We start from the raw sequence: 24,187 nt of genomic DNA, 5'->3' as shown, positions 1-24,187 counted from the left end.
CTGTTCGCGCACCGCGGCCGCTCGGGATCTCCCCCTCCCTCCCAGGTTTGAGAGCCTGGGAGGGAGGGGGAGACCCCGAGCGGTTGCGGCGCGCGAAACAGCTGATTCGCGCGCTGCGGCCGCTTGGGATCTCCCCCTCCCTCCTGGGTTTGAGAGCCTGGGAGGGAGGGGGAGACCCCGAGTGGCCGTGGTGCACGCGCTGCTTCTCCCTCTCCCTCCCTCCCTCCTAGGCTTGAGAGCCTGGGGGGAGGAAGCAGGGCTGGGGATTTGGGGAAGGGGCGGAGTTGAGGCGGGGCCAGGGGTGGGGTAAGAAAAAAACGGGGGGGGAGGGCAAAATTGTTTTTGCTTGGGGCGGCAAAAATCCTAGAGCTGACCCCGCCCTTCACTGGTCTCTTTCCAATTTTTCCACATCCTTCTTGTAGTGTGGGACTCAAAACTGGACACAGTACTCCAGATGAGGCCTCACCAATGTCGAATAGAGGGGAATGATCATGTCCCTCGATCTGCCAGCAATGCTCCTACTTATACAGACCAAAATGCTGTTAGCCTTCTTGGCAACAAGGGCACACTGTTGACTCATATTCAGCTTCTCATCCACTATAACCCGTAGGTCCTCTTCTGCAGAACGTCTGCCTAGCCGCTCGGTCCCTAGTCTGTAGCAGTGCATGGGATTCTTCTGTCCTAAGTGCAGGACTCTGCACTTGTCCTTGTTGAACCTCATCATATTTCTTTTGGCCCAATCCTCTAATTTGTCTAGGTCCCTCTTTTAGCATGAAATGGTTTTGACGGACATCAAGTGTGAGGGACCTGTCTTGGACCGTCACAACATAATCGATACGGAAGTGAAATCTGACTTTCAGAATAAAGCTTATACAACTTCATTTTGCATTGCACCTTTCTTCAAATCTGTGTTCTGAATCTGCATCACTCACTCATTATGACAGCCTCTCTGTGCCTTGGTTTCCCTATCTGTAAAATGGGGATGATAATGCAAACCCATCTTAGCATGCAGCTCGGAGATGTATGGATGAAAAGCACTATACAAATGCAAAGTATTATTTACTAAATATGTCGTGTAAGTAGGATCAATACTACTGTTTTTGCATATAAAAGGAGCTGCTTGTGCGAAAGTGCTTGGATTGAGAGTTGTAAGGGTGGTTGAAGAGGCAGATGAGAGTCTATTGCCACATGAACAGAAGGGTGGGAGTGTAAAGACATTGCTGAGGTATATTAAGTAAGTACTGTACCTACATAGAGAAAGTCAAGTAGTAACTTGCAGGAAGACTCTGGCGGGGGCTGCGGGGAGGGTTGAAAGCAAGTAGTGCAATTTTGAACCGGACTCTGAAATGAAAGGAGAGCTGGTAGACCATAGATGGGGATAGGGTTATGTGGTTGCGCTCTTCTGTATGTAAACAAAAATTCCATTGTGATTCCTGGTGGCAATTGTAATCTACTATTGACTCCATTATTTCACTTTTCAGACACTGCTAATCTGTACGTGAGTGGCATGGCATCAAATCACAGCACTTCTCCCCAAGATGACCATCTTCCTCATTACCTCCAGGATGAAGACCCCTTTGCATCAAAACTCTCTAGGGAAGCTGACATAGTAGCTGGATTTTATTTAACAGTAATTGGTAAGGCTATTTTAATTATTTTGTTCATGGTGTTGTAAGTCACTACATGGTCTATCAGGCACCCGCAAAGAAGGCTGCAGCCAGTCATATTTGTGGTGCACCAGATAGTAAAAAGAAAGATGTGGTGGGATGGTGGGTGGGGAACTTAAGTAATAGGAACATGGGTATTGCCAGACGGGATCAAAACCATGATCCATCTGGTCCAGTATCCTATCTGTGACAGTGACCAGTACTAGATGTGTCAGAGGAAAATGCAAGAAATCCTTAAAGGACAATTATTTGGTAAGCTGCTCATAGAAGTTGTTTCCTAGCCTGGGACAATTAGTGGCTGGCTTCTGCCCTTATAGCATAGGGGTTTATACCCCTTTCATTTTTAAAAAAGATCTATCTAATATAACTATACGGATAATGAGAGTATCCACAGTCATATTTGAGTCTTGCTAAGCTCTTGGTCTCAATGATACTGCATGTGTTGAAGAAATACATTTCTACATGTATGGGTTTTATATTTATTGTCTTTCATTGCATTTCCCCTGGTTCCATAATACCAGGGGCTTCCAATTTACCTTCTTTATAATCATTCATTATATCATATACCTCTATCAGACCCTCTCTTATTTGTCGCCTCCCAAAACAAACTTCAGGGGGGATAGCTCAGTGGTGTGAGCATTGGCCTGCTAAACCCAGGGTTGTGAGTTCAATCCTTGAGGGGGCCACTTAGGGATCTGGGGCAAAATCAGTCCTTGGTCCTGCTAGTGAAGGTAGGGGGCTGGACTCACTGACCTTTCAAGGTCCCTTCCAGTTCTAGGAGATAACATATCTCCATTTATTTATTTAAGCTTAATATTTCAATCTCTTCTGCTACAAAAGTCTCTTCAAGATCTGAGTAATTGTTGTTGCCTTTCTTGGCATCTCTTCTATATGTTGTTATTCAGTAGTATAATGTCACTCTATAAATCAGGGGAGTATGCTCAGAATGTGTGTTTAGAATGGGTCTCCTGGTTTCAGTAACTGAACCCAGTATTCCATGTAAGGTACACCATTGATTTACACAGTGCCGTTACACTATTCTCAGTATTCTTTCCCTGCTCTCTATGCATCCTAGCATTTTGTTTGCTACCCCCCACTTTTTTCTTTCCTGCTGCTGTGAAAACAGATGTCTTCAGTGAGTTGTCCAAAACAAACAAACCCTCGGGTCTTTTTCCTGAGTAAGTTACGTTTATTGAGATCCCAGGAACTATGTAGGCCTCAGAGTGGTTGAAAGTATTCCTTCCAAAATACATTGTCTTATCTTTTAAAAATTATTGTATTTAATATAGATTTCAATATATAAACTTTAAAAAAAAAACCTCTCGCAGGCTCTAAGCAGCTTTGAGAAATAATAAAAAATACTATCAGAGGAAGACAAAGAAAAGCAGCAGCAAACTTTGCATAAAATAAACCAGGCCACACAACCAGAATTTCTCCATCTTAGGTCCCACAAACCCTAATCCTCTACAAATAAAACTTCAGTGGAACCTCTGAAAGTGTGTGCCCACAAAGATGGCCTGTGAGTGTCATATATGAATGGACGCACTCTTGCCAATGTGTAGAGGCCCAGAGAAGTGTGGGGGCCCTTAAAAGTGGCCTCTATGAAGAAGCAAAGCATTGTGTCTTTAGCATCAGTAGGGAATTACTGATACTAAAGTAGAGTGATCATCTAGTCATTAGGATATTAAGCAAGAAACACTTCAAAAAATTACTGTTAATGCCCACACTAACTCTGAACCAATGTTGTTGCCTTTCTTGGCATCCAGATCATCCCCCAGGGCTCTTGGAGGTGCTGCCTGGCCCTTGTACCCTGTCAGCCCCGCCTCAGACATGGTAATCTTGAGTTAGTGAAAATGCTGCCAACACACTGTCTATTAGGCCTCTGAGTTTCTGATTGTTTCATGGCAACAAACAGAGAAGTTAGATTAGAAGCATAAAATACTCTTGCTGGACGGTTGCAATGTAACACTTCTTTATTTCTAAGAATTCAGAATAACACAGAAGAACCCCAAACAGAGAAAGACAAAGCAGACTCCCTAAAATAGAGAGGCACCCGCCCCCCGCCCCTTACTCTAGGCTCTGTCTTCTGACTGACTTCGATCCCAGCCAGCTTCCCTGCAGACCTCCCTGGCTGCAAGAAGGACCAGGAAAACCACTGAGAATTTAAAGTGATAGATCAGTTTTAATAGTTTTCAATACACCACACTTCTGAATTCAGATTCCTTCTGCTCTGATGCTATAGACCCCAGTGTTCATTAACTTGATTCCAAGCATGTGAGCTTTCAATTATGTGGCTGGGGGGGATTAAAAAATGTTGGGCTCTACAAATGTGTCCAAAAAAGGTAGAATGTCTATGCGGGGTATTACAGAGAGATTGCGGGGCTCACAAAGATCATGAAAGGAGCCATGCCAGGTTATCCTTATCTCCTTTTGTCTGGAGACCACGGGAAGGGTTCCTCAACAAAATTTTTGTACAGTATAAAAATGGTTTTGATTTAATTCAAGGTTTGAGTGAACCTGGTTTTGTTGTAGCTGATCTGGTTAGCTCGTCATCATAGGAGACTGCAGTAGACTTTTGTTTGTATTAAAATACACAGCTTCTCATGTGTCCATGTTTATGTGGAAGATAATAATTTAAGGATGTTCCACCAAATTCACTCTAATAAATCATTCTGAGCAAGTCTTTGTTTCTCATGCCAGCCATTTCCCTGTGCACCGCTTTGTGGTGTCTTTTCCCATGGTATATTAGTACTTTCAAAACAAAAATAAGGACTATAAAGACATAAGCCTCCCTCCTCCCATAATTTGCCCCCAAACTTAAATAGAAAGTGCATATCCCCAGCACATTGCAGAGTACAACTTTGCAGACGTGGAAGAGGGGAAGCTATCGTTGGTTCAGTTAAGAGGGATCTGTGAGTAAGTAAATCTTCTGGCTGAAATCTCAGTCCCTCAGAAGGGTTGCTGGTGCTGTCTTTGGCAGTGCCAGAGGAGGGTTGCTTGGATTATGATAGTGCCTGAAGGCCCTGATCTTGTTCTAAAAACCTACAAAGGGGATTTCTTTAAATTTGCCCATAGAACCTACAGCTGGCCAGAACATTTCTGACATAAGTCTTCCCTTGAAAAATGCTGTTTTGTTGTAATTGAAACATTTCATGGGAACGTGTGGATTTCTACAAAACTTGGCTTAGAAAAACATTGAAATGAAGCACTTTGGTGATGTTGAAACATTCCATTTCAACATTACCAGAGTGGAACGTTGTGATTTTTCATCTAAAAAAATCTCCCTTCATTTCAGAATTTTATTTTCTTTATTTTCTTTTTTTTAATAAAAAGTCAAAATCAAAACAAAGCATTTTGACTTTTTTCGGGAAAATATTTCAACTGAAACTATTTACCAAATTTGACCTGAATTTGTGAATAGTTTTCATCAGCCCAAGATTGCATTTTCTGGCGAATATACTATTTGTCCGAAAAATTTTGCCCAGGTGTAGAAAGAATATCTCTGAGGTTTAAACTATAGTATCTTAACGGCAGTGTGTACTAACTCAGATTAGAGTAATGATTATTTAAATGTCAACAATTGGGTAAAGCATATTGAATAGTGATTGGTAAACAGCAAGGCAACCTATTATCTTGTCCATTAGTTTACAGTACAAACGGCTTCTGAAGCATTAAAGTAAATCCTCTGAAACATCTGTTACTGGCCATTATCAGGGACAGTATACTGCGCTAGATGGATCAATGTTCTGATCTAGAATGGCAATCCCTGTGTTTCTGTTAATAGCAATGTTGGTATATGGGGTGACGTGTACGCATAAATAAAAACCATATTGCCCGCCTCACTATATTTGACATACAATTTGTCAAATTATAATGATTTTGCTTGTAGATGAGTGTGTTTTCTGATTAGATGATCTTTGCCCAATTATGAAAGTGTTAAATCAGGAGTTTCACTTGTTCATAGTGTAGACCACATCTTGATAGGCATATCCTAGAGACCGACCTCCCTTCTCATTCACCATTAGACTGCCGCTTTTCTCCTTCACTTTCACACAATGTCCTCACAGCAATTGCAACAGTTGCTTACATATAAAAGAAATATTAAGACAGCTAAAAATTGTTTAAAACAATGTAGTGCTTTTAATACAATTTACCAGTTGCGAAGAAAGAGAATCCGTACCATGCAACCAACTAGCTCTCTCAGAGGTAGAGAGCCACTGCCTTATATAATTGCATTATAACTTATACAATACTTCATAGTGGTTTTTAAGATTTTATCTTTCTTGAAAAGTGTTTAGTAAACACATACAAATTGTTCATTGTGAAAAAATGCATCTGCTGAATTTAGCCCTTTCCCTGTTTGAGAATTGTCATAGTTTGAAGTAAATAAAACTATTTGACATACAAACACATTTTGGCCTCTGGGTTGTTTGTGTACTGCTAATAATGAGAAGTCACTTGAGTTTAGTTGTCTGGAATCCTCTATTCGAGACCTGTTATTGGTCACCCAAGTCCCATAATATTTTGAACAATTTTGAAATTTAAGTACCTAAATGTAGGCACCTAAATCCATAGCTAGGCATCTAGTAAGTCGCCTGGCTTTCAGAGGTGCTGAGCACCCACAGTCGTCATTGACTTCAACTAGAATTGCAGGTGTTCAGCACCTCTGAATACTAGTTCACATAGTCAGGTACCTAAATAGCCCAAAGCAGAAGCCAGGAAAGTTCCCCACCATTCCCCAGCTTACATATATAATTATAACATAATTATTGTTACAGAACTACAGGGCAATGATGACAGCTGGATGTCATGACTGGGAAAAAGGAAATGAAAGAAATTAGATTTGCCTTCAATTCTGAAAGTGGTTAGTTTCATGATCATTCAGATCTATTATGATCTTGAGTTCCATAGTCTAGGGTCCAACTCCTGTCAGAGTTCTGTCTCATTCATTCAGGAGCCTCCCCAGCATAGGTGCTGGGACTAGGTGCTGGGTGTTCCCACCTCCCTGGCTTGCAGGGGTTTCCATCATATGCAGGGGTTACAGTTTGGTCCAATGTCTCTCAGCACCCCCACTATAAAAATTGTTCCAGCACCCCTGTTCCCTGGTTGGATGATGGTTTCTTTGTTCTTGTTGAACATAGCTATCATGGGAGGTCATGAGTTCTCTGAGAGGAAATGGGTAGTTCACAGGTGGCATTGGAGACTACTTGCATTTTGCTAGCTTTTCAATCAGATTACTTAGAAAATGGGGGCTAGATAAAGAATAATATTTTGCAAGGTCTCTAGCATCAGTCAATGGTCTCTTTAGTTTTGGTGGGACTATTGTATGTTTAGGGAGTGCGTCAAATTCTGCTCCATAAAGGAGATGTTGATAGTCTCTATTATTAGGATCTCTGTTATTTTCTACTCTTCTACCATGTAGGAGAGGCAGGAATCAGAATCAGGATGGTGATCCCGATTCCTGTTGGTGTCTCCATGGCTTCTGTTTGTTTGAATGGGCTAAAATCTTGGCAGAAGGGCAATGTGATTCTGGTTCTGTGACTGGCTTGTTATCTGCAGCGGCCCATGAAGCCATTCCAGATGTGAGTGATCCTGTTGATGAAACAGGATTATAATTCCTTGCAGCAGGAGGTGCTGTATTCTGGGATTGAATGGAGACACTTTGGGTACACAAAACTATTTATGGTCTGGTAGACTTTGCTATTTCTACGGTGGAGGACTGCTAAACTCTTTGTGCCTCTTTCATGAAAATGGCACAAGTTTGTAGAATTTGTTTGTGGTTTTCTGACACCGATACACTAGGTTTCTTCTTTCATGATTTTCTTTCACAGGATGTCCAGTTAGGGCAATCTAGATGGGTAGACCAGGTCTCTGAAAGGCCAGATAGTGAGGAGAGGCTTCCCCTTTAAGGAATCACTTACCCCACAGTGTCAATATAAGTGGAGTTAGGGTGACGGTAGAGTGGCAGCTCCAAGCCAAGGCTCTGTGAGTCCCCAGTTGGTGAGCAGAGAGAGACAATAATAGCCATTATGAATAGTACAAGTTCTCCCTCACTGAGCAAATCCCAGATACTGTCTTATGACAGTTGTACACAACAAAGTAGATGTGAAGTTCACAACAAAATGCTGAGTGAAATGCCATTGAAAGTGGAACCACCCTCTAGGAACTTCTTAGCGTGAAGGACTTCCTCTCATCTGATATTAAGTACCTGATGTTATTTCAGAGATATAGGTCTTTGTGACTGAGCCAGAACAATGAATTTCATCATTATAGTTGCATACACATCCACATGAGAAATGAGGCTAGCAAGGATTAAAGGATAAAGAGAATGGGAAGATTTATTGTCTGCATTAGATTAACAATTTAACTATTTACAGTAAGGCTCCAAATGGTGTAGATAGTGGGCATCTGCACAAGGATGTTTAATGAACTGTGAGGAAGGGGATGCCTTCTGTCTCACAAGGACTTATATATCACTGAAATAGCATCAGGTACTTAACTGGGGGATTATATGGAACAGAGCTGTGCAAATAACTGCTTTTTCAGTTCACTGGCAGTTCTGAAGAATTAAAAAAAATATTTTGGTTTGGATCAAACCAAATCCAAAAAACTATGAAAAATTTCAGTGAATCAAAAAAACCATCCTATTTTTGGTCTAATGAAACATATTTCATTTAACCCAAAATGGATTTTTTTAAGGCACTGATGGAGAAGGAAGCTGAAGTGCCCTTCTTTATAACCCTTAGCCTAGTGGTTAGGATACTCACCTGGGATGTTTGGACACCACGGTTCAATTCTCACCTCTGTGAGATGAGAGATGAAGTTGGGTCTCCCATATTGCAGGACAGTGCCCTAGTCGTTAGATTATGTGATACTCTTGGGTAGAGTCCTTGCAATTTTTTTCCTATTTGAAGCTGTTCCACTTTATATAATAATTAAATAGCCAATGGAGCAAGGACTTGAGCTTGCATCTCTCACTCAGTAATTGCCCTGTTCTGTCCATTCCCTCTGAAACATCTGGCAGCAGCCACTGTCAGAAGACAGGATACTAGGTTAGTTGGGCCATTGGTCTGACCCAGTATGGCCATTTTTATGTTCTTAGACTAGAAGAGTGCTGTAGCCATCAGGCTATAGTCTCACTCACTCACTCTTCATTGTTATTATGAGGGATTAAATTACATGCCTGGGACTTCGCTAATCTGAAAACTTCATTTTAGTCTAAATTATTCCATGAATTTGTGTCCATTCCATGAACAGTTTCGGGTCGACTGAAAGTGCATTTTTTTTGGTGACTAAACCATTTGTCTGAAAAATGTTGCCAAGTTCTAATCTGGAAGGTATGTTTACTAATAAAATGTAAAACGCACAGTGAAGATAAGAACTGATGTGTTTTAAGTTCTGTTTGTTGGTGTTTTAACCCTAGAGTTAACCACAATGAGCTAAAACAGATTTCAATGCTTCAATCGTTGTATACTCTAAGTGTTCTAATCCTGTGTCATTTCCCATTGTGAATAACTCCTCTGGAATCAATGAGAAATGAGTATTTTTTGTACTGTCTGACATTTCTGTTAAGGTTACAGTTGGGTGAAAATGTTCAGCTGAAACTTTTTTCAGTGAAAAATCCAAATTCAGGACATCTGAAACATTTGCAAATTCATGTCTGTTGCAGGGCAGGGCTTCTGCTGGGCTTCCAAACACTAGCTGCCTTGCCCAGTCTCCTTTAAGAAGGTTTATTCTCTTAAAAAGGCAAGTAAACCAATAGAAAACAGTCTTCGAACTCACCTCTTTTCTTTCAGGCCTCAGATAGGGTTGCCAACTTTCTAATCACGGAAATCCGAACACCCTTGCCCCACCCCTTCACCAAGGCCATGCCCCGCCCTGCCTTTTCTCTAAGGCCCCGCCCCCGCTCACTCCATCCCTCCGTCCGTCGCTTGCTCTCCCACACCCTCACTCACTTGCTCATTTTCACCGGGCAGGAGCAGGGGGTTGGGGTGTGGGAGGGGATGAGGGCTGCATCCTGGGGTGTGGGCTCTGGGATGGGGCTGGGGATGAGAGATCTGGAGTGCAGGAGAGTGCTCTGGACTGGGGCTGAGGGGTTTGGAGTGCATGGGGGGGTGGGCTCTGGGGTGGAGCTGGGGATGAGCAATTTGAGTTGCAGGAGGGGGCTCAGGGCTGGGGCAGTGGGTTGGGGTGCAGGAGGTGGGGTGAGGAGTGAAGGCTCTTGGCAGCACTTACCACAGGTGGCTCCCAGAAAGCATGTCTCTCCGGCTCCTAGGTGGAGAGGTGGCCAGGGCGCACTGCCCCTGCCTGCAGGCGACGCCCCCACAGCTCCCATTGGCCAATGGGAGCTGCGGAGCCAGTGCTCAGGGTGGAGGCAGTGCGCAGAACCCCGAGGTCACCCCTCTGCCTAGGAGCCAGAGGGAAGTGCCAGCCACTTCCTGGGAGATGCACAAAGCCGGGTAGGGAGCCTGCCAGTCCCACACCAACTGAACTTTTAATGGCCCGGTCAGCCGTTCTGATCAGAGCTGCCAGGATCCTTTTTCAACTGGGTGTTCCAGTTAAAAAATGGATGCCTGGCAACCCTAGCTTCAGTGCCACCCCTCCCAGGATTCTCTGGGGCTTCTGCTCATGACAGCTTCCCAGGTCTAGTCAGCTATGCTCCCTTCCTGGAGCAGTCGACCCAGAGCGGCTTCCCTGAGCATCTGTCCCCTTGCTCCAGGGAACCACCACAGGTGTTAGCTCCACTCTGGTGTGGCATCCTTTCCTGTCCCCATCACTCCCTTCCACCTCTCACTTCCTGTCCTCTGATGGCCTTTTATAGTCCCAGATGTATCCCAGACCCATTGTCTGAATTGGGCTCACCAGTTACCCTGTGACAGTGTCAAACTGAGTGAATTTTGTGTGAAAAACCAACCAACCAAGTGTTCCAAAAAAAGCTGAAATATTTAATTGAAGATTTTGAAACGGAAACATTTTGACTTTTCATTTTGAAATTTATTTCAATTTTATTTTTAACAAAAGGGTTTGTGTGTATGTGTGTGTGTGTGTGTGAGAGAGAGAGAGAGAGTGAGAGAGAGAATTTTGGGGGTTCACCAGAAATTTTGTTTAGGGTCAACCCAAAATTATTATTTTTTCTGTATGGCCAGAAGAACCCCTCCCAAAATCAGTTATTCACACAGCTCTAGCTAGGGTCTTTTCCATTCCTCTCTTTCTTTCCTAGGTGATTGTGATGGATTTGGAGCTGCCCTGTGATAATTTATGAGTAATATATGTTGGCCTGTATAAGGGACCAGGGCGTAGGCAGTCTGGCTTAGAGATCGCAGCTGGACTGGGGTCCACACATCGGGGCAGTAGTCGGTGAGCAGGGTTTGGAGGAATCACTAGAAAAGTCAGGGTCATAGTCAGGCTGGGGTCAGAGACAGTACCAGGCTGGAATCAGATTCAGGCCAGAACTGGAGACCGGAGATCAGAGGTAGATCTGGGGTCCCAGCAAGCCTGAAAACCATATCGTTGCCCAGGCAACTTCCTGGGCCACCCTCCAGGGTGAAATAGGGCACTTGGCCAATCAGCACGCTGCAGGGTACCATTACTCTGGGTCCTTTGGGCGGTACTTCCTGTGGCGCTTACTCTCCACAGTGCTCCCCGGCTACAGCACTTCATTACTTCCTGGTGGCATTGTGGGACCATCAGCTAACCCATGCTCTGCACACCTAGGGTGTAGTCCACAGATCCTTACAGCCTGGTTATTGGGATGTTATTTAGTGTATGACTATATTGGTTAAAGTTAATAGAGATTTTTCTGGATGCAGGCAGGAAGGAGAAGAACGGCTCAAGATAGCCTCCTATCAGCAAACACTTACGAGTTGTTAAGGGATGATGGCAGAACTATTAGCTTTGATGAGACTCTCTGTCTCTGACCAGCCTTCAACTGGTTTAATGAGGAATGACCAAGACCTGCCAAACGCAGGGGAGCAAAGGACTTGGGCAGAGGGGGGTTAAAGAAGGGCAGTCGATCAGGGACAAAGGGGGTGGGAGGGTGTGGAGGTGGGACCAGACTCAGACACAGGTACAGGAGCCTGCTGGTGTTGTATGGAGAAGTTAGGCTAGGGGTTTGTCTACATGGCAGGATAATGAGCTGTATGGGGGTTCTGGTTTCTAAAGTGTACTAATGTGTTGTGCATTAATAGGTCCATGCAGACTCTGCTGTTGTACACTAAAATTTCCCTAGTGTGCTTTAACATAGAAAAACAGCATGATGTTAAAGTATACCTACAGGGTCTACTTGGACCAGTTAGGGCACTTTACAAATCACGCCCCCACCCTCCCGTAGTGCGCATTACCTCACTGTATAGACGAGCTCTAGGTCTTCATTCTGGGATGGGATGGCTTTAGGTAAGAGAGACACACATGTAGACTGTTGTTTTAAAATCCTTTTTCTCTTATGCTTTGATCCTACTGCTAAATAAACAATACTTTTGTTTAAAAAGGCTGATTGGTCACCATATACCACTGGTCACTGGCTCCTGAAGGGAAGAATCGTAGGTGCCAGAATTCAGTCGGATCTGCAGGGTAAGAACAGTTAATACACATCGTACTGTAGCCCAGGTCATAGTCTGAGAGTGGAGGAATCGTGTGATTCTACCCTGAGGCAGGTAAGAGCACAAGACCCAACCATGCGGAGATGTACCTCGAGAAATCAGAAAGGGAACAGAGCTGCAGCTAGCCCTATAACTGGAACAACTGTATTCTAAATTGCTACATTTATTTATGCTATAATGTTCACTACATTTTTTCAAATATTTTAAGCATTTGATTGTGGTCACTTTAATTTTGACCACAATCTTTACCTTTTACCTCCCTTCAGCTGCTCAACTCAATATAAAAATGAATTAACATGATTTTTAATGCTCCTGGACTTACTCGTATTGGCTTCATATACTCTAGTTGAGTTCACAGCCCAGATCTTATTGATTTAAATAGGATAATGATCAAGCTCCTTGTTATGTATTTTTTATGAATGTCAGAAATGAATCTTTATGTTCAAATAAAAATGGAAACAGGAAACCCAAAGCTGAAGCAGTGCGCACATGTTTTGGAACTAAATCCTCTGTGGAAATAGAAAATGAGGTCTAAAAGTGGAGCAGGCAGGTCTACTGCTGTGGATGATTGTATACGGGGGGAAAATGTGTTTAAACTGTCTGTTAAGTCAATGTGGATTTATCCCTGGGGCGGTGGGGTTGGGATTAAACTGTGTATAGTTTTACACCACTGAAGTTGTTTCAAATTGCTTACTGAGATGCCTTGTTACATCCTCTTATTAGTTGCTACCATGGTCCATGACGTTGCTTTTCTCCTTTGGTGGGAGGTACACTGGTTTTTCTCTGGTGGGAACTGTAGAGGGTCCAGGTAACCAGGAAAGGGAAATGGAGTCAGTAGGGGAATGGGAGGAGGACAGATGCTATGATTCAGAAGAGGGGTGGGGTGTGGTGAGTTGCAGAGGGACAAGATTAAAAATAAATAAAGCCAGTTACACCATTTTTGTACTCACATTAATTTCTAACAAGTTTATATGGGGCATCTACTGTACACCAATGTTTGGCACATTTCATGCTGAATTTGTCCTCGTTGGAAATTTAAAACAAGACAAGAGCGGCATCCACTTATATCTAGCCTATGTTTGGCTGGCTGAATGGGCTTGGTGGCAGTGACGTAGCAGTCACTTTTTGTCTTTTATAACTTTCTTACAGTCCCTTGGCTATAAATCAAAGCTGCTTTTTTCCTTAGATCACCCGCAGTGGAGACAAGCAATTCAAATATCGCCTGCGCTCCCCCAGAGGATGACTTTTCCTTCCACCACAGCAGTTCCCAGAATGGGATTGGATTGAGTGCACTACAATCTCCAGGACTTTGTTCTGTCAAGATTTAAATGATATGATGCCTCACTATTCCATAGCTTATTATCTCACAGTTAGAACACTTTTTGTGGATGTTGCATCTAAATTCTCCCTTACCTAATTCCAACCTGTCACTCTTAATGCACTATCACACATAGTTCTTCAGTTTCTTTGATTTACAGCCTTCCATGTGATTGTCCCCTAATCCCACCCACCTGGACAGTATGCATTTTTGTTACTCTTCTCTGAATTCCTTCTAGTTTGTTGACCTCTCTCTCTGGAACTGTGAAGCTCAGAATGAAAATAATGACACTGTTGTGCCAAAGAATTGTGGGGAAGCGTTTCTCAGCAATTTTGTTTAAGTGCAGTTTGTTTTGATATTTTTATTACAGGGGTTCTTTCAACTTTTGGGAATGGCTATGTTCTTTATATGTCCTTGAAACGGAAGAAGAAGCTCAGACCTGCTGAGATAATGACTGTCAATTTAGCCGTGTGTGACTTGGGGATTTCAGGTAATTCAGTGTTTTATTTCTTCTTTTAGTTTTCCTGCCTTTTTATTTTTATTTCTTTTTGGCCATGATATGTGAGGCCAAATTCTACTCTGCGTTGTGCAGATGGGACCCCCCCATATGACAGTAGGAGCCCAGGGTGTGCTTGTGATAACAGAACTCAGCCCATACTGTTTCTATTCCATTGTTTCCACATTTAAAAAAAGATCGGAAAGAGTATAACAGAGCAATTTTAGGGAGGTACAAATCCTCTGGAAAGAGAATGAAAATGAAGAGAAATATGAGCTATTCCAGCGATCTTGAATCAGGCAAAGGGCCCATGCAGGTTCAAATCTCAGAAGCTCACATTGTACAATTTGGCATGATCAATACAAAACAGCCTTCATAACAGCTGAAGAACGCTATATTTCAGTTCTACCAAATGTTATATATATCAGGGATATAACCACATACTGAACAAACCCCATAGAATGAGGGGTCAGGAATGTCGAGGGCTTTGAGATGTTCAAATCTAATAATTTTTTACCTAGTTACCCTTTTAAGACTGGGACACCGCCTCTTTTCCTTCCTATAAAAAGCCATGCTCTACTGTCCATGTCAATTTGTAAAGAAGAAGCAACCCAGGGAAAGACCCATATGCCCAACTCTCAATCTGAATATGTTTAGGGGTGAGAATAGACACCCTTTAGAAGACTGTGCAGCACTGTGGAGGTACCTAGCTCTTGGTGATACTTTATTTTTTAATCTGATGCTTGTGCAATTCTCATTACACTCATGAGAGGTTTACACACCTGGGGAGAAGAACTGTACACCCCTTTTGAAAAAAATGGCTTGGACTGCAGGAGCCTGAGGACATCCACCTGAAATCCACACCTGATATTCACCCAACTGACCACAGGGTGTCATCAGTGTGGTACAAATGATAGCTTAAAGGAAAAGGCGGCTCCAAACTTTGTTAGATCCCAGTACTGTTATATCTCATTTGTTAATACACCATAGGTCTGGTCTACAGTAGGGGGGGTGTCAATGTAAGATACGCAACTTCAGCTACGGGAATACTGTAGCTGAAGTTGACATATCTTATTCGGACTTACCTCCCATCCTCACAGCGCGGGATCAACGGCCACGGCTCCCCTGTCGACTCTGCTATCGCCGCTCGCTCCGGTGGAGTTCCGGAGTCGACGGGAAGCGCGTTCGGGGATCGATATATCGCGTCTTAACGAAACGCGATATATCGATCCCCGATAAATCAATCACTACCCGCCGATACGGCGGGTAGTCTGGACATACCCTTACAGAAAAGTCATTGTCATTCCAGGAAATGGCATGATTGGGTCTGAGGATCTGTGAAAGCTCATGTTTTCTGGCTGAGTGATCAGCCTGTGGATATACAAATAAGTCTCTGCTGTGGGATTTGCTTGTTTCTAAGAGTGTTAGCATAAAAATGTCTGCTCTAGTGTCAAGATAAACCCCCTAGAATGATTCATTAGCTGTTTTCCATCTGTAGCACTTAGAAATGCAACAAACGAATTCCAGATAGGCAAGAAACAACTCCAGTCTCATACATCAATTATACCCTGTGAATCCAACTCATTTAATAGTGAAATATCAGCCTGCTGGTGACATTTGCAAACATGCATTCATTTCTGATGCCATCTACTGGATAATGCATGCCTGTAGTGTGCAACTCACAGTATGTTTAGAATTGTGATTAGAGCAAGCATTTTACGATCAGGACTTCTGGGTTCTATTCCCAATTCTAGTCCCCGTTCCCAGACATAGAGTATGACCCTTGACCAAATCAATCTCCCTATACCTTTGTGTAAAAGGCCTATAATTAACATGGAGTGAATACTTTGCAACAAATAATTAATTTGATTAGTTCAGCCTTTTTATGCTTATGTAATGCTGTGACTAGCACAGGGCAAAATTGTTCGGATGAATAGTTTATTTACTGAAAAATACAATTTTAATCAACCAGAAAATATTTGCAAATTTGACAAGTTTGATATTATTCCTGGGCAAAAGGCAATTACCTCACTCTACCCTATGTTTGAAGATGCCTACATTATCACTGATCTCCCCTCAGTGTCCTGTATTTTGAGTACAGATTTTTTTTTTAAAAGATTATTTTGACAGCATCAACTTTTCCAATGACCCATTGTTTCCCCTCTTTGTAGTTGTAGGAAAACCATTTAGTATAATTTCCTTCTTCTCTCACCGATGGGTGTTTGGCTGGCTGGGCTGCCGTTGGTATGGATGGGCTGGCTTCTTCTTTGGCTGTGGGAGCCTTATCACCATGACAGCTGTCAGCCTGGATAGATACCTGAAAATTTGTCATTTAACTTACGGTAAGAAGGAAATTTGCATTGAGTGACACTATATAGCGATTTTCTTTCCCCATCCTCACTGGAGACTTGTATAGAAGCATTAAGCTGAAATGTATAAGAATCATGTTCCCTATTCCTAGGGTGACCATATTTCCCAAAAGGAAAGCGGGACATTGTGCAGGGCTGGCCCAAGCCATCCCCGCCCTTCCCGTGGGGCTGGCCTGAGCCCTGCCTGCCTGCCCCCTGCCCAAGCCCTGCCCCCCGCTGCATGACTGGCATCACTGCTCCCCCTGCACATTCCTCTGCATCACACCCCACTTTTTTGAAAAAGTGGGCATTTGTCCTGTTTACTGTTGCCAACTGATCAAGTCAGTAAGAGCAAATGGGACAAATGCCCACTTTTGCCAACAAAGTCGGGATGGCCAGGACAGGGCTTAAAAAAGGGACAGTCCTCACTGAAAAAGGATGTATGGTCATCCTACCTATCCCACAGAGCAGTGGGAAAGTCCCTATAGGTCAGGTTAGGCCCAAACAGTAATTTAGTTTACAAAATCTAGTTTCAGTGGAAATGCTTTCATGCGCTTTTAAAAATTTCATTTATGAAACAATTTTTTGCAGTGTTTGCAACCCAAACACTGCAGCACTGAAGGTGTTCACCAGGAAGGTGAACAGGATTAGGAACACAATTGACTACTTTGATTAATCTATTTTCATAGTCCAAGTAAATATTATAATAAGAGAAATAAAGAAATAATATGAACAGTGTAAATTAGTAAATTTAGATTTTTTATAATTATTTCAGTTGTAATAATCCATGGTACTGAGAGTAGTAACTGAGAAACATAGATTTTAAGGTAAAAAAGGACCATTATAATCATCTGCTTTGACGCCTGTATACCATAGGCCATAGAATTTCACCAAGTAATTTCTCCATCAAGCCTATAACTTCTGGTTGAGCTAGAACATACTTTTAGGAATACAACCAGTCTTGATTTAAAGACTTCAGGGGTATGTCTTCACTGCATCTGGCCGTGTGCCCTCTCAGCCCAGGCAGACAGATTTGCACTAGCTCTGCATGAGCTAACATGTTAAAAATAGCAGCATGGATGTTGCTACACGTGGTGGCTTGGTCTAGCTGTCTATATCCAATTCTGCCCAACCCCCTGGGTCCGAGCCCAGGTGGCTAGCCCAAGCCACTGTTGTCATGCTGCAACATCCACGCTCTGCATAGGCTAGCATGAGTCTGTCTACTTGGGAGGCATGCTCCCAGATGGAGTGTAGACATACCCCAAGTGTCGTAGAATCCATTACATCCCTAAGTACATTATTCCAACAGTTAGCTAAACTCTCTGGAAAAAACCACACATCTTATTTCCAGTCTGAATTTATCTAGTTTCAACTTCCAGCCATTGCATCTTTCTATACCTTTCTCAGTTAAACCAAGAGAGGTTCACAACAATAATACAGCGACAAATGCAGCGAAGAAATGGTTTGCCGTAAATGGTCTGACTAGCTCTTAATTGCAGGTATAGAATTTCAAGTTGTCTTTAGCCAAATATATATAATCTGCCACTATAATTGTTGAATTATCTTCCAGGTACCTGGCTTAAGAGACATCATGCCTTTGTCTGCCTGGCAATAATCTGGGCCTACGCTACGTTTTGGGCTACGGTGCCATTTGCTGGTTTTGGGAACTATGCTCCCGAGCCATTTGGAACCTCGTGCACTCTGGATTGGTGGCTGGCTCAGGCTTCAGTGGCTGGACAGGCATTTATTCTGAATATTCTCTTCTTTTGCCTCTTGCTCCCAACTGCAGTGATTGTGTTTTCCTATGTTAAAATCATTGCAAAAGTCAAGTCGTCCGCCAAAGAAGTTGCTCATTATGACACCAGGATTCAAAACAATCACGTCCTGGAAATTAAATTGACCAAGGTAGGTAGGAGAAAACGGTCAGACCATAAAACCAGGCGGGAAGAACCATAGATCCTATAATTGGTACTGAATATTTGTGACGCTCTAATGTGTCACAAGCACAAGATTGTGGTTGCCTGCGATGTTAGTTGCAGCCCTTACTCTCCCTGTATCTGCAAGGCGCAGTTGAAGGAAGGGGAGGATGGAGTTGTGATTAAGGCACTTAAAATGAGACCCCGGAGAGGGGTCCAGTCTGAAGCTGTGTAACCTTGGACCAATCATTTGATTGTTCTGTGCCTCAGTTTCCCCATCCGTAAAATGGGGATAATAATACTTCCCTACCTCACAGGTGTGGTCATGAAGATAAATTTAAAAATGTTTGTGAGGCACTCAGGTATCACTGTGAAGGGGGCCATAAAATAAATAGATGAAAAGCGGGTTTTTATTACTGGTGAAATAAAACTATGGAAAATTTGTATTCTTCTATCAAAGAAGATACACGTACAAGAAAATGTGGTGATCATGTGAATTTCTTTAAGATTCACAATGCATTTTTTATAAAAATTAAGGTCCGGACAAAATGCCAAGATGGCCTCCGTTGTCACAATTTTTGGTTACCCCGGCCTTATTTTTGCAGTTCTTTTTTTAAGAAACCCTCCCAGAACCTTGGGAATATAGTAGTGTGACAATCTGACTGTACCCTTTTTCTGTTTGGCAAACATGTCAGCCACGAGCTTGGCTGACACTGGAGGATTTAACTGGGAACCTCCAGCGCTAAAACCATCAGTCTCTAGAGCCTGAGACAAAGAGACAAAGTTTCCAGAAATAGAATCACATCTTCAGTGGCTCGGATATGGGGGGAGGGACGGGACTTGTAACACACTGACTAGTAGTTACATATTTATTTTCTTTCCATGTTTGGAAATGAACTGAAATTAACAAGTGGTTGCAATGCATATAATAGATTTATAGATTCACAGAGTCTAAGGCAAGAAGGGGCCATTATAAGGGGCCACCTAGTCTGACCTTCTGGCCAAAGAACGTCCCCAAAATAATTCCTAGAGCAGCTCTTTTAGAACAACATCCTGTCTGATTTAAAAATGGTCAGCGATGGAGAATCCATCGCGACCCTTGGCAAATTGTTCCAGGGATTAATTACCTTCACCGTTAAAAACGCATGTCTTATTGCCAGCTGAATGTATCTAGCTTCAACTTTCAGACGTTGGATTGGGTTACATCTTTCTCTGCTAGGCTGAAGAGTTCATTATTAAATATTTGTTCCCCATGTAGATACTTATAGATTGTAATCAAGTCACCCCTTAACCTTTTTGTTAAGCTAAATAGTTTGAGCTCCTTGAATCTATCACTATAAGACTTGTTTTCCAATACCTTAATCATTCATGCAGCTCTTCTCTGAATCCTCTCCAGTTTATTAACATCCTTCTTGAATTGTAGACACCAGAACTGGACACAGTATTCCACTCACAGTTGCACCAGTGCCAAATATAGAGGTAAAATAACATATCTACTCATACTTAAGATTCCCCTGTTTATGCATTACAGACTTGCACTAGCTCTTTTGGCCATGATGACACACAGGAAGCTCATGTTGAGAGCCCAGCAAATCCACTGATATCCGCTTTATATCCACAGAGATCCGCATCCCTGGATGCAGATGTGGATATCCGCAGACCATTTTTGTGGATCGTGGATGGATGCGGATCCAAATTTTATATCGAAAGCCCTGCAAATCTGCGGATATCCGCTTTATATCTGCCAATATCCGTGGATCATTTTTCGGATCGTGGATTCGATGTGGATACAAATTTTGTATCTGCGCAGGACTCTATTCATGTTCAGCTGATTATCCACCACGATCCTCACATCTTTTTCAGAGTCACTGCTTCCCAGGATAGAGTCCCATATCCTGTATGTATGGCCTACGTTCTTTGTTCCTACATGTATACATTTACATTTAGCTGTATTAAAATACATATAGTTTGCTTGTGTCCAGTTTACCAAGAGATCCAGATTGCTCTCAATCAGTGAACTCTCCTCTTTATTATTTACAACTCCACCAATTTTTGTTTCAGCTGAAACTTTATCAATGATGATTTTATGTTTTCTTCTAGGTCGTTGATTAAAATGTTAAATAGCGTAGGTCCCTGCGGACCCCACTAGAAACACATTCACTTGATGATCATTCCCCATTTACACAATTACATTTTCAGATCTATCAGTTAGCCAGTTTTAAATTCATTTAATGTGTTCCATGTTAATTTTATAACTTTCTAGTTTTCCAATTAAAATGTGTGTACCAAGTCAAATGCCATATAGAAGTCTAAGTATGTTATGTCAACATTACCTTTATCAACCAAACTTTTAATCTCATTAAAAAAAAAAAAAGATATAAAGTTAGTTTGACAGGATCTGTTTCCCACAAACCCATGCTGATTTACATTAATTACATTACCCTCCTTTAATTCTTTATTAATTGATTCCCATACCAGTCACTCCATTATTTTGCCCTGGACTGATGTCAGGCTGACAGGCCTATAATTTCCCGAGTCATCCCATTTACATTAGCTTTCTTCCAGTCTTCTGGAACTTCCCTAATGCTCCAAGACTTACTGTAAATCAACATTAACAGTACAGCGAACTCCTCAGGCAGCTATTTAAAACTATTGGATGCGGTTATCTGGACCTGCTGATTTAAAAATGTCTAACTTTCATAGCTCTTGTTTAACCTCCTCCAGAGATACTAGTGTAATGGAAAGAGTGTTATCGTCACCATATGATGAGACTATATAATCTCTTTCCCCTCAAATACAAAATAGAAATTCTTATTGAACACTTCTGCCTTTTTTGCATTACTATTGATAATTCTATCACTTCCATCTAGTCACGGGCCAATACTATTGTCAAGATTTTGTTTGTTCCTAATATATTTTTAAAATTCCTTCTGATAAACATGTATCTACATAGTATACAAAGCCAAAACATCGTTGGGAATTCAGACCACCTGCAGCATAAACAGTCAAGCTAACACAGCCATGGGAATAGTTTTGGTTAGTTAGCTGCTGCTGCCTTGATAGTAGAAAGAACCCCAAATTCTGATGGCCTTATTTACAGAGATACAGTATACCTGCAGTGCGGCTTTTACAATCATAATTTGCACTTCTATAGAACCTTCTGTGCAAAGATCTTGATTCTAAATCTCGAAGATTTAGATCCAGTATTACAGAAATATGAAATCAGCTGTTGTTATGAGATCTCTGTCATCTGGAAGAGCAGACATTCATGTGGATCTGTACACTGGAAACTATGTCCCATCCAATTCCGGATCCTATCTGGAACCCAAAATGTTGGGGCAGGTTTGGGTCTGGGAAGTGGAATCCCATCATCCATCTTCAAAATTTCAAAAGGGGGTTGAATTTGAGTTTCCCTTTTTGGTTCGTGAATGTTAGATGGCAAAAAAAAAAAAAAAAAAAAAGGTGGGGGGGGAGGTTTAAAATCTTTATGTAATTTACTTCTTCAAGAATATTGAAACCACATCCACTAAGAATATCAACACATGGAACAGAGGTTGAGAATAACACAATATCTGAAAGGCTTTAGCTGGCTCGAGAACAGAGCATTCACTGAAGATTTGTATTGTAATCCTTCTAATTACTTCTCCCAAATGACTATTCATGTACTATTATCTATTAGGATGCTGTGCAATACCATATGAATTATGGTAGTGCTGTCAAACATGAACTTCAGAATACAATATCATGTGATGCAATATGGAACCTGTATCATATTACATATAGGTATGGGCACGCTTGTTCAGGTAAAATAAATGACTCAAAACTTTAGCTCAGTTAGAGTATTTTTTGACTTTTGAACAAATTGTATGTAGATCTTCTTTTCCTCACCTCCTATGAAAAACTTTTACGATTTAATAGGAATGTAACCAATGAGGTTCTGCAGAAATTAAATAGGATTCTATAGAAATTATTCACAAAACGTCAGAATTTAACAGAGAATGAGATCCCTGCTATGAGCTGGTTTAAAAAAATCTATAGAAGTGTTAAATTCTCAGCAGTGTCATTTTGGAATGGACCAGTGAAATACAACAGTTATGGCTATCCCTATAGGTCTGTCAATGCATGTGTTTTGCAAGTGACCAATGCACATTCAGTTTCTCACCTGTTCACCCTCCAAAGTAATCATATTGTCTGCATTTTCTCAGTGGAAGATAGGAAGGGTTCTTATTAGCTGCCTTAGAAGCCTCTTGTTCTCTGGATGCCATCCGGGGCACAGGGAGAAGATGAGGCCGACTTAGGACTCTAACCAGGGCCGGCTCCAGGGTTTTGGCCGCCCCAAGCAGCCAAAAAAAAAAAAAGCCGTGATCGCGATCTGCGGCGGCAATTCGGCGGGAGGTCCTTTGCTCCCAGCGGGAGTGAGGGACCGTCCGCCGAATTGCCGCCAAATACCTGGACGTGCCGCCCTTCTCCGGAGCGGCCGTCCCAAGCACCTGCTTGACAGGCTGGTGCCTGGAGCTGGCCCTGACTCTAACCCTCCTATTACAACCAACCCTCCACCATTACCTATTGCCAGCTGCTCCCAGGGTGCTGGTGATGCCGTCACACAACATCAGCACTGCCTGCAAGGGAGGTAGAATCCTTGTTAACTCCAGCTGCTGCAGTCTGTTTTCCTCTCCCTAGTCCTTTGTCCTCTCTGCACTGACTGGCAATGGGGGACAGAGAGAGGAGAGAGCTATAGCTCCTCCCATACACACAACACTTGGATAGCAACCTAGTTTTCTTTCTGAAACATTAACAGGAAATACTTCAGCCCAGTCCTGGAAATCTCTCTGGAGACCTTGGTCTTGCAAGGTTTGTAGTGTGATTGCAAAGAGGTTCAAATGAGTGGTCGGAAGAATGGCCTTGAGCTTTCACTGTAAGGCTGGGCTCTAGGAGACCAGAATTCTGTTCATATCTTCGCCACTGGTTTGCTCATTTGGCTCATTTGCTGATTTGGCAAATCACTTAGGCCAAAATTTTCAGACGTGGGTGTACAGAGTTGGGCACCTAAATCCCTCTTTAGGCCTTTCAATAAGTAGCTTGATAGTGACAGGTGCTGAGCACTAGCCAGTTCTCACTGACTTCAAGCCTTAGACACCCCACTTTGAAATTTTGGGGCTCAGTCTCCCTGGACCTCGGTTTCCCATTTATGAAATAGAGACAAAACAATACTTCCAGCTTCTCCGGGGTGTTGTGAGGCTCAGTGAATGTGTATCTGGAAAGCAATTGGGGGAAGAGGCTGTAGAAGTGAAAAGTATTTCAGATAAGCGCCAAACCTGTGGCTTAAGCAGCACAAATTTTTAAATGAGCCCAGATCACTTGAACGTTATCCAGGACTTTGGCATTTCAAATCATTTCTCTTGGTGTTAAATTCCCAAGAACAAGGTGATTTTTGTTTTATAAAGAATATATATAAATATCCTTTTCTACATATCACCCCCTCTTTGTTCTCTCTCTATTTATATATATATGTAGTAAATATTTATTTAATTTAACTTCAAAGAATCATAATTCACTGACTTTTTGTTCAGTTTCTTCAGTTTTAGTCTGGCCTAATGAGCTCAAGGAAAGATTTGAGCCAACAGAATCCCTATTTGTTCTATAGATGTCAAGCAAAAGTACAGCTGGAGATAGATAAGGAAAAGTGAAATAAATTACAGCATTGGTTCATACTGCAGACCTTATCTGATGCGGGGGTCATTTTTCCATTTGTTGCATGCACCCTCCCATTGTCTGCAACGCTGGGAAATACGAGTAATGTGCAGTGCGGTGCATCAATAAAGACCATTCGCTTAAGTAACTGTA

The 24,187-nt window shown here is 42.3% G+C and overlaps 1 protein-coding gene across 1 annotated transcript in view; it reads left to right on the top strand.

Annotated features, from left to right (window-relative positions):
* Positions 1 to 24,187, top strand: part of OPN5 (opsin 5) — a 47,682-nt gene that overhangs the window by 17,568 nt on the left and 5,927 nt on the right. Inside the window, exons 2-5 of the mRNA XM_054023586.1 lie at positions 1,482 to 1,637; positions 13,954 to 14,073; positions 16,251 to 16,421; positions 17,998 to 18,332. Of these exons, the coding sequence (XP_053879561.1) occupies positions 1,508 to 1,637; positions 13,954 to 14,073; positions 16,251 to 16,421; positions 17,998 to 18,332 (756 nt within the window). The 5' untranslated portion in view covers positions 1,482 to 1,507. The remainder of the gene's footprint in view (positions 1 to 1,481; positions 1,638 to 13,953; positions 14,074 to 16,250; positions 16,422 to 17,997; positions 18,333 to 24,187) is intronic.

Source organism: Malaclemys terrapin, chromosome 3, assembly GCF_027887155.1.
Source record: "Malaclemys terrapin pileata isolate rMalTer1 chromosome 3, rMalTer1.hap1, whole genome shotgun sequence".
Classification (NCBI taxonomy): domain Eukaryota; kingdom Metazoa; phylum Chordata; order Testudines; family Emydidae; genus Malaclemys; species Malaclemys terrapin.
The sequence above is the reverse complement of the archived record's forward strand: the minus strand, read 5'-3'. Positions and strand labels throughout refer to the sequence as shown.